The sequence below is a fragment of the Elaeis guineensis genome, chromosome 6, assembly GCF_000442705.2.
Source record: "Elaeis guineensis isolate ETL-2024a chromosome 6, EG11, whole genome shotgun sequence".
NCBI classification, from domain to species: Eukaryota; Viridiplantae; Streptophyta; class Magnoliopsida; order Arecales; family Arecaceae; genus Elaeis; species Elaeis guineensis.
The window spans coordinates 30,575,888-30,586,421 of NC_025998.2; the positions used below are offsets into that span (position 1 = coordinate 30,575,888).

Sequence of the window (10,534 nt, forward strand, 5' to 3'; positions counted from 1 at the left end):
TCATGGTGAATCTCACATCATTCCGCATTATCAAGTCCATCAAAAATAAACAATCAACTTAGAATTCATAGTGTCGACCAAAAAGCTCTCTCCCATGATTAGTCCATTACTGAACCTGTTCTCAACCTCCCATGCCAGGCCCTTTACTGCCATCTAGAAAAATTTCTAATGCGAAGAGATGAGCTGCTGCAGTCATTTCGATGCCTGCCCTCGTGTTAAGCAGGAACGAAACTACTCAAGAATGACCCAAATAATGAACTAACTTAAAGGACAGCATGACAAATACAAATATGCACACAGATTAAATAAATATAGATATATTTAGACACTAAAAATATAAATATAAATATGAATATAAATAAAAAAATTAAATTTTATAATTATAAAATTAATAATATTATTAAATAAATGATAAATTAATTTAATATTATTATATATTTTCATTAGAAATTTATGAATACTAAGTAAAACTAAATAAAAAAATTAGATATTTGGATATGAACCAGATGATCATCTATCTATATCCATATGTTTGTTTGACAGATATAGTTACAAATACAGATACCATTTAGATTCTCAAATTTTTGTTCAGATTTGAAGAGATTCAGATCTGAACGGATAACATCCAATCCAGCTTCCCCCCCACCCCTAGTAATTTCATTCTCTGACCAAACTATGGGAAGATGAAGATAGCAGCTAGGGTTAAAAAGAAAACTCTGGGATAGAATTAATATCTGAATCTTGACACCAAAAAATTAATGTTGAAACTTTTCTCACATGTTAAAATCCAAATTTCCTCAAAAATAAAGGCTGCTACAGCTCATTTCAAATTTCAACCAAACTATTGAAATGGCAGCTAAAAAGCAAACTAGAAGAGTGATGTCCCCTTTCCCTTCTTGTCTCCACCTATCTCAAAATGCTTGCATCTCTGACAGGAAAAAAAAAAAAAAAAACAAAAAAAAAAGCATATTAATAAAAGCAAAAAAAATGATGCATATCAAAAGGTCAAAGAACATCCTTATAAAAACCTTTATTGGGTGCTGCGAATAATGCTTGCAACTCTGACACTGCAGCTTCAACACAATTTTCTTCGTGGTCTTTGCCTGGTATGGAAAAAAATGAACAAATATTACACCACTGAAATGACTGGAAGATAACCTCTATGGAGCCATTATATCACGACATATTCATTCCATCCATCAGACAGCCATTATATATCAGCAACTACAGCTGTAATTTGGATGTTGGAAAGGTAAGAGTCATTCATTATATGAGAAGTGCAGAAAGAAAAGACCCGCAGGTGCACCGAATGTTAAAGTGACAGGCAGATACTTCACCAACATTGCATGCCTGAAGCAAATTTTCAACCACCAACAGAATAATACCTTCTTATGGAAAACAGGTTTTGTCTGTCCACCATAACCTGACTGCTTTCTGTCGTAACGACGCTTCCCTTGAGCAGAAAGACTATCTTTACCCTTCTTATACTGTGTCACCTTGTGAAGGGTGTGCTTCCTGCATTCTTTGCTCTTGCAGTAAGTCTTCTTTGTCTTTGGAACGTTCACCTGTCACAGAAATCTTGTGATGAGGCCCTACCTCTTCAGATGAGGAAAGAAAGAAATAGACGTAAAATTCAAATAGCAGCTGCCACAGTTTGTGGCCCCGAGCCACTCATAATCACCATAACTATTAAGACTAAAAGAAATTAAATGGATGTCAATTGAATATTTCAATTTTTTGAAAAATATAATACTCAATAATCTACAACTGTAGGAAAGAAACAAAATATAGATATCCAAAATCTTTTCTTTCCAACAAGAGTGCACAAAATATGAAAATACTTGGCATGCATAAATTACTCTAATTTCCCTGCATGGGTTTTCTCTTCTTGCTTGGTCTTCCCAACACTCTCCCTTTGCTGATCCATCATACGGGCATAGTCTCACCTCTGCACAAAATACTTGTAGGTACAAATCTACAAAGTATCTTAAGAGATATGAGATCCTCTCTTTTCACTCTCAACTTCCTTGGGTCATGCTATTAATCGAGGCCATCCACTTTTTTAAAAAAAAGTTGGCTTTTGTTGACCATGAAAATATGAATCCGTGTAATCTTTTTCTAATAAACTTTTCTTCATATGTGCTATATGATTTAATATTTTGATTTTATTGGAGACAATAGTTGTTGTTTTTGAAGTTAGAAGGATATTTTAGTATACGAGTTATTTGAAAATAAAAATTTTTGATATATAGTACATTTTGATATATTGCTGAAATTATAGAAAACATAATAAGACTTTAATTTGGCACCCCTACAACCAAATACTAGATTGTCCCTTAACATCACCTCCTAAGAATATGTAATACATTGTCAATAACAGATGTCTAACTATATATCCACACTATGCTTTTTAGCTAGCCTTTCCTCACCTCCTTTTTCAATTAAAGCAAAGGGATAAATTACAGCGACACCCTTCAATTTTTTGCAATTTGTACTTACATCTCAAAAGTTCTAATTTTTCGATTAGACTCCAAAACTTAGATTTTTGTTGTAATGTAGCCCAGCCATCCAACTCTATCATGATCCATAAACATATGATAGTCACGTGAGATAACTTTAGATAGAAAATATGAACAATACCCTTGTTGGCTAGAAATACCAAAATACCCTTGTTTTGGAAGGAATGGATGGAGATCACGTGGGATCATGTGACCCCTTCCGTTCCTCTTTCTTTCTTACTAAGCAGAGACTTCCCCCTTTCCAATGCAGTTTCAATATTAAGAGAGAAAAGAGTAGAGAGCGAATGGAGAAGTGACTGCTGAGAGAGCAAAGAGAGAAAGGAGGAGAGAACAGAGGGAGAGGGAAAAAAAGAAAAACTTGAAATTTCCATGGCTTCAAGTATGAACTCGTCCCAAAGCTTCTTCCAAAGCTTCAGCCAAAGTTCTTTTCCATTTTTTGTAACTGCGAGCTGATGGCTCCATTAAAGATCTCATGGACAATAGCAAATCCTAAGGTGTATGGGTGCTCCATGTATGAGGTAAAAAAAAAGATATTTTTAACTGATTTTTTTCAAGTAAGATCTCTCGCAAATCTCTTGAATATGGTCATAGAAGGTTTGTTGGCACTGACATAAAGCCCTGGGAAGTGGGATAGGATGATTAATATGAATGATTTCATCCCATAAATAGCTATAGATATTACAGTTAGGGGAGGGGCAAAATGTAACTCCTTGAAAGTTTTAGGATGTATATGAAAATCACGAAGTGTTGAAGGGGTGTGTATGTAATTTTTCAACAATTTTTTTCAATTTTAAAATATGAGGGTAAATTAGTAATTTTACAATCGCTGTTAACGATGCTAGACCTCTATTGAATGATTGACTCATATTGCAACAAAAACCTAAATTTTAAGTCTAATTGAAAAAAATTACAACTTCTAAGATGTAAGTATAAATCACGAAAAGTTGAAGGGATGTCGTTGTAATTTATTCTAAAGCAAAATGTGAGCTTTGGTCACTGAACATACTAAAGTGAGATTTATATATACAAGATCATAGCAAGGATGATAATTCATAACCCAACCTAGTTTAAGTGTGCACAGGTTAGCATAGACAAATGTAGATCACAAATGGGTCAACATGATCCAACCCATTTATTAAATAGGTCAAGTTCAAGTTTAGAATCCTAACCCATTTAATCTGTTTTAACCAGTTTGATAGTTAGGTCAGATCTTGCGTCATTTAAGATCTGTTTAGTCAATTTAGACCCATTCAACTTGCTTAACCTAATTTAACCTATCTATTAAATGGGTTATGCATGATAGATTTAGGTTTGGATTTTTGACCTGTTTAATAAATATGTTGGATTCAGATTGACACATACTTGGTTGCCAACCTGCATCCAGCCAAACCAAAATTCGACCTAATTGCCACCCCTAGTTGCAGTAGCATTTCTAAGCTATATTTTAAAATTGCATGAAGAATTGATATTAACCTTTGGACATAATAAAGTTTGTCCTCATAAACACATCATAACATTCATAGAGTCAATATTGATTCAAACAATATTTTATCCCGATAATCTACTAATGCTACTACTGCACCATTTTAATTTATATTAGAACAAAGTTTGAACCTTTGCAGATGGCATTGAAGGGAATAATCTACTATATCTACCATAACCAACAATAACAATGGAGTCAATTTCTCTTACCAGTAATGACTTGATTACCTTAAGCACAAAATAATGAAATACAAATAATGAAAAATATGTAGGATAACAGCATGCATGATTATTACTAGAATATCATGATATATACAGAAGAATGTGCTTGCCCAATATTAAAAAATAAATTATTAAGAAACTCTGAGACTAACTAATATTCCGATTGTGGGTTTACCCATAAGAGAAAAAGCTTGAAGATTTGAAAGAAATGCCATTTATGATTTCATTCTGTGCACTATCAATTCCTAATCCATCAAGAAGAGGATCCCAATAGACAATTTCAATCATTTATAACTGCAACTTGATATTAAATATCAAATTACATTTCAACTTCTTAGCTCATAACCAATCCGGTTTTAAAACTCCAGAGCCACTAGGGCAGTCTAGCACTCAAATACAAACACAACATAGTGCTCCACTAAAAACAAGAAAATCCACTGTCTTATCCTTTCCAAACAATATTAAACACTTTTCCAAACCAACTAAGTCAAGCAACAGGCTCTAAACTTGGTTAGGAATAATATGCAACACAAAAATCTAAGTGTCCAACCAACTGCCACAAAACCAGTTGCCTCAAGCATCATCAAGCAAATTCAAAATTTCATGATCAAATTTATTCTCCATTACCTAGCACATCACAAGTGTAAAAATTTAAATGAAAAATGAGAACTTAAAAATCATATAAATAAGAAACTCTACACCTCTCCTCAGAAATAACAGCTAGCAATTGTAAAGTCTTCTCTTTGATACTCTTCTTTCATGAGAATACCCTAAGCTTCTATGTTAAATTGATTCAGGCCCACATAAACATTACCGGATGCTTCAATATCAGGCAATGTAGATGAACATTCATATATGAATCATCAAGATCTCTTGCCTCTCCATTATATCAACCACTAAATTCTCAAATGTAGACACTACGGCACCCAATCCCGCAAACAACCACCATCGGAAACCGGGGCAATGTCAGATTTGAAAGCCTAGACGAACACTAGAACTATAAACCACTAATGCCCAAGAAACTTGATCGACAATTCTGCCTTTCAAAAAGCAAACCCCTACCCCGCCCCAAAGAAGAAAAGACATTCTCAAAACAGGTGGGGTAAAAATGCAGGCATCCATATCGCTTTAAATCCATACTTCTACAGCAAACCTTCCCACGAAACGTTCTCAGAAACTATACAGACTGATTTCTTCTTTGGTGAGGAAATCAAAACGGGGAAAAAAGAGATCTGGTTCGAAATTTTCTCAATCCAATCGAGAAATAGTGGATTAGAAGTGGGAGATGAATGATCTTACCATGGTTGCAGCTGGGGTTCGGGTAACGACTCCGAAGAATCCTCCCGCTACGCAAGCCGGCTGAACGAAGTCCGGAGGGAGAGTTTCGCCCTTTTATGCTCAGGCATGGGGGTCTAGGGTTTGTACCCAGAGCTAAGAAATGTATAAATCAAATTCCAATTTTGCCCTTTCAAGACGCCATGGTCAGCCTGAACGCTCCAGGGCTTCAGATTCAAGCCACCAAGTTATCGACGTATTTCTTTTAGGACTCCTAGCTTTTATTTTTAAACTAACTTATAACCTATTGCGATGCATGAGATATGATTATTTTAAAATAATATTTAATTTAATTTATTTATTTTATTATATTTATTTTATATATATTTTAAAAATAATTAAAATAATTAAAAATATATATATTTTATGCATAGCATGTATGATAAGTTATTGGATAAATCTTGGAAGATTCGATAATCCTAATTTCACAAAGCTCATTCTTAAATCCATCATTTTTTTATTATTTTTATCTTTAATTATTTTTAAACCCTTCCATCTCTCCTACTTCTTCTTCGATCCTCTCCCTTAAAAGAAGGTATACTTTAAATATTTACTTTTAGCTCTTTTTTAATTTAAAATAAAAATAAATTGAATGAATATCCTTCTAGACCCATTATTTTTTACTATATATTATCTTTAACCATTTTTAAACCCTTCCATCTCTCCTTCCCCTTCTTCGATCTTCTTTTTTAAAAGAAGATATACTTTAAATATTTATTTTTATTTTTTTTTAATTTAAGATGATAGTGAATTGGACGAATATCTTATCTATTATCGTATTTGGACCTGTATAAATATGGATAAAAATTTGAGCAGAACATTTATTAGTATCTGTATTCATATTTGTCACAATTATTTATTCAAAAATATGAGTTTGTTTATAATCTTATTTAATTTTATATACTATTCATAAATTTTTAAAATATATATAATCATATTACTATTCTATTAATTTGATTTATCATTTATTTATTAATATTTTTTTATTATGTGATTATAAAATTTAATTATTTGATTCTCATCTTATTCATATTTATACTTTTTGTATTTAATTTATATTTTTATTTATTTAAAATAAATATAGATATATATTTTTGTAATCCATTGATATTTATATCGGTATCCATATTAATATAATAAAATAAAAAATATTAATATTAATATATTGACATCTCATTCATATTTGATCTGATTTCAATCTTATATTAATTAATTAAAATATTTAAGTATAATTTAAAAAATATCTCAATTTGTAAAGAAATAATTATTTTTTATTTTATTTTTGAGATTGAAGAGTATAAAATAATAGTATTTAAAATATGGGATCATATATTTAGCTTAGATTAGATTGACAACATATTAATTGAGTCAAGAGATTCACACCCACTCATGTGCAAGTGTGTGAAAACACATGTACATCTCGTATGCGCAACAGTGTGAAAACACATGTACATCTCGTACGCACACAAGAAATCGACCACATGCTTTAAGCAATGCTCATCAAACTTTGAAACAACCATCTCTGAGTTAAGGAAAAAGTTGCTTCCTGACCCATATCAGGTAGCCAGATCTTGATCAGGAAATTCTTTTTGTGGATCAGCCATGGCCGAATGTCTATATGGTGTACTCCATCATATTATCGACGATGGAATATCCAACACACACATAATGCATACATCTATCTAGGATCGGCCCTGAGGCAGGTCGAATTGGACGACCGCCCCAGGCCCTGCGTTGATGTTCCAATAGAGTGCAATGATGGATTTCTACAATATCATAACAAGAAAAATAATTAAATAAATTAATGATGGATTTAATACGCTGCTTAACGAATATATCTATAGAAAATTATTTCACATAGATTAATTTTTTAATGATAATTAATATTTAAAATATGAATTTTTAATAGAGAATGTCTCATTTTTTCATTTGGCCCTAGGTCTAAAAAATATCAGGATCGGCCCTACATCTATCTTCAAATGAAGTCCATGTGTTGTCCCATCACCACGGTTAAGGTCCCATGTGTTGTCCCATCACCACGGTTAAGGTCCCATCATCGTAGTTCAGTGTAATTCCTCTGAGGAGGCATGGAGATGAGTTTCGAGGGTTTGAGGGAGGAAAGAGATGATAGAGTAGTCCACGAAGGGATCTTCAGGGCAGTCGAGGGGCTGGCCATCATCTTCGACGATGGGCTCGAAGGTGGAAAGGTGGTCGAAGGACGAGAGCTCGAGTCTTTATTTGAGTCCCGAGTGGTACCATATTTTTTTCGCACATGATGGACGGGGGTTGACGAATGCCCAACGATTCCTCTTTGTGCGCCTCCGAGGATAATTCCTCTTTGTATGCCTCCGAGGCATGGAGATGAGTTCTGAGGGTTTGAGGGAGGAAAGAGATGATGTAGCAGTCCGTGAAAGGATCTTCGAGATGGGCACAGTGGCCAATGGAGGGAGAGGCACATGTCATTGGAGGTGGCATCGACAGCAACTGAACGTGATGCTCCTCAACTACCCCAACCTCGAAGATCCCTTCACAGATGGCGTGCACGCAATGGAGGCATCTTCTGCTATGAAGTGACTCCTCAAGCCCTCCTCCAATGACCCCAACGGTCCCTTCCCCTCCCCTTCCTCCGCCACCGTGGCCTCCAAGCATCGCCCCCGCACTTGCCCGTGGCTCCCTTTTGGGCCCTTTCACCATGGCTGAAGTTCTCCCCCAACGAAACCCCCTTTCGCATCCTCCATCCCATCGATCGAACCCATTATTGAAACTTTCTTACCAGTGATCTAGGCCTCACGATCATCTTCAGGTCCAGCTTGTCCAGCCCCCAATCCTCCCCTCAAGGTTTTTTTTTTAATCATAGAAGATGGAGAATTGTGAGGAGGATTTTTTTCGACATGGCTCTCTCTCACTTTTTCCAAAACACCACATGTCAAATAGGGTTCTCTATTAAGGAGCCTCCATTTTTATATAGGGCAAAAATTCTCTATTGTGCATGCGATGCACCGTACGATGTGATGCATCACACGCACCATCCATCGCATGATGGATGGTGTGTGTGGCCATACACGGTACACATCACACAGCTGCACGTGTGTGGGCATGCGCACTGTGCACCGCACAGTGTACAGCAGAGGATCCGTGCACGTTTATATATATATACTAGCTTATGCCCTCCATGCAATGTATGGGATGCAATTTTTTTAAATAATATTTAATTTTATTTATCTTATGAAGATCCGACCTAAGAGAGATTGGAGGGGAAAGCCCGATGCTGGTGACGATGGAGACGAACGCGATGGTAGAGATGGCGGGAGGTGGCAGCTACGAGAGCAAGGAGGATGTGGGCATCTGTGAGGGTTCGAAAAAGTTTGAGAGACTGATAACCTCCAGATAAAGTAATATTGCATTTCATCGAGTGAATATATTATCCAATGATCCAAAGCCAAAAATCCTAATAATTTAGGATTCTCTTCAATAAATCATTTTTATAACAAAGCACAAGTTATGACTAAATTTATCCTCCTGAATTTAATTTCTATTTTTCTTCTTAAATGCCATATTAGATATTATAATAATTTACAATCCTTCAACAGTAGAACATTTTCAACACTTCTTTTGACATTATATCCCATTTTTTTGAATTCTATTTTTTGTAAATAATATTTTTTTTGAATTTAAAATTCATATTTTAAGTTAATTCTCCAATCCTTTTCCAATATCACCAATTAACTTACTGCAAAACATGAATAAAGAAGGGATAAAGTTTTAGAAAAAAAGGATCAAGAATCCCATCATACTTACAAAACTATAGTAAAATTACTTCAAAAAAATTGAGTATCTTCGGCACTTAAAATCTTCGATCCACCCTTGCCCTCGTCTATACATGGCCTCTCCATTGCCGCCTCTGGTCCCAACCATGCCGGGCACCTAGTACACCCAGTAGTTCCTCAACACCGCCCTCTTCCAACTGCACAGGCTGGGGGCAATGCTATATGTGGAGGACATGAAGAGGGCTAATCCGGTAGCACCTAGTGGCATTGGCCGAGTCGGTCCCCTCCCTCCACCCTAAGGCCTCGGCCTTCACCCACAACGATGGCCACACCATGAACCTCCTCCAGGCCGATGACACCATCCCCATCATTTACCAAGGCACCATCTACAACATACATATCGTGATCTGGCTCCTCGAGCCCTGCCCTTGCTTTCTTCCAACCATTTTCCTCTCCCCCAGCTGTGATATGGTCGCCAAGCCTAGTCATCCCCACATTGATCGCTCTAGCTTTGTCCTCATCCCCTACCTCCGGTCCTGGGTCTTTTTCATGGATTGGGTGGATGGTGGAGCACCCCATCAGTGCGGCATTAGGACAGTTCAAATATTGCCTTCACAACTGGCACTGCTCCATAAATTCTCAAGGATCCATGAGTCTTCTGTGCAGATGATACTGACACAACCTCACCTACTCCTCCCACCACTCCAGGAGCTTTCATGAACATGAGGTTGGGGAGCTTTCACAAGAGTCTCAATTGCATGGAAGGCTTGAAGCGAATGAAGCACCATGTGGCTCTCTCTCCTTTTTCCAAAACCACACATGTTAATCAAAGGCCCTGCCAACATAGAGACCTCCATTTATATATATATATATTAGATTAGATATATTAGATAAGGTAGAGCACTCATACAAATATGAATATAATCAAGAGACTCAAAAAATAAAATATCATGAAAAAGCACTAAACTAGCCTCTATTTTAGTCTATAAAGCTCCTCCTGAATGCTCTATAACAAAAGAAGCAACCCAATTTGTGGAACTATTTATCTTGTGATAGACATGCTTGATGTTCAAGAAGACACACTCTCCACACTAGTCTCCAAATGTTGCATAGGAGTGGGTGCATAATAGTTGTCTTTGCCCGCCTTTGAATCCAATCTACCATTATAGCTGAATCTCCTTCAATGATAAGGCAATCAACCTCACATAT

At 35.8% G+C, this 10,534-nt stretch overlaps 1 protein-coding gene across 1 annotated transcript; it reads right to left on the minus strand.

Moving 5' to 3' along the window:
• Positions 1-697: 697 nt before the first annotated feature.
• Positions 698-5,662, minus strand: LOC105046908 (large ribosomal subunit protein eL42). Its single transcript, XM_010925659.4, has 4 exons — positions 5,523-5,662; positions 1,386-1,565; positions 1,029-1,103; positions 698-928 (listed from the first exon to the last, which is right to left on the minus strand). Exons 1-4 carry the CDS (start codon positions 5,523-5,525, stop codon positions 869-871), a joined length of 318 nt encoding a protein of 105 aa, XP_010923961.1. The 5' UTR covers positions 5,526-5,662; the 3' UTR covers positions 698-868.
• Between the last annotated feature and the right edge of the window lie 4,872 nt (positions 5,663-10,534).

Bases quoted from the DNA above. Each gene is read 5' to 3' on its own strand.
- LOC105046908 (XM_010925659.4), bottom strand. The intron at 1,104-1,385 runs GTATTATTCTGT...TTTCCATACCAG, and splicing joins AACCTGTTTTCCATAAGAAG to GCAAAGACCACGAAGAAAAT. The intron at 929-1,028 runs GTTTTTATAAGG...TTTTCCTGTCAG, and splicing joins ATTCGCAGCACCCAATAAAG to AGATGCAAGCATTTTGAGAT.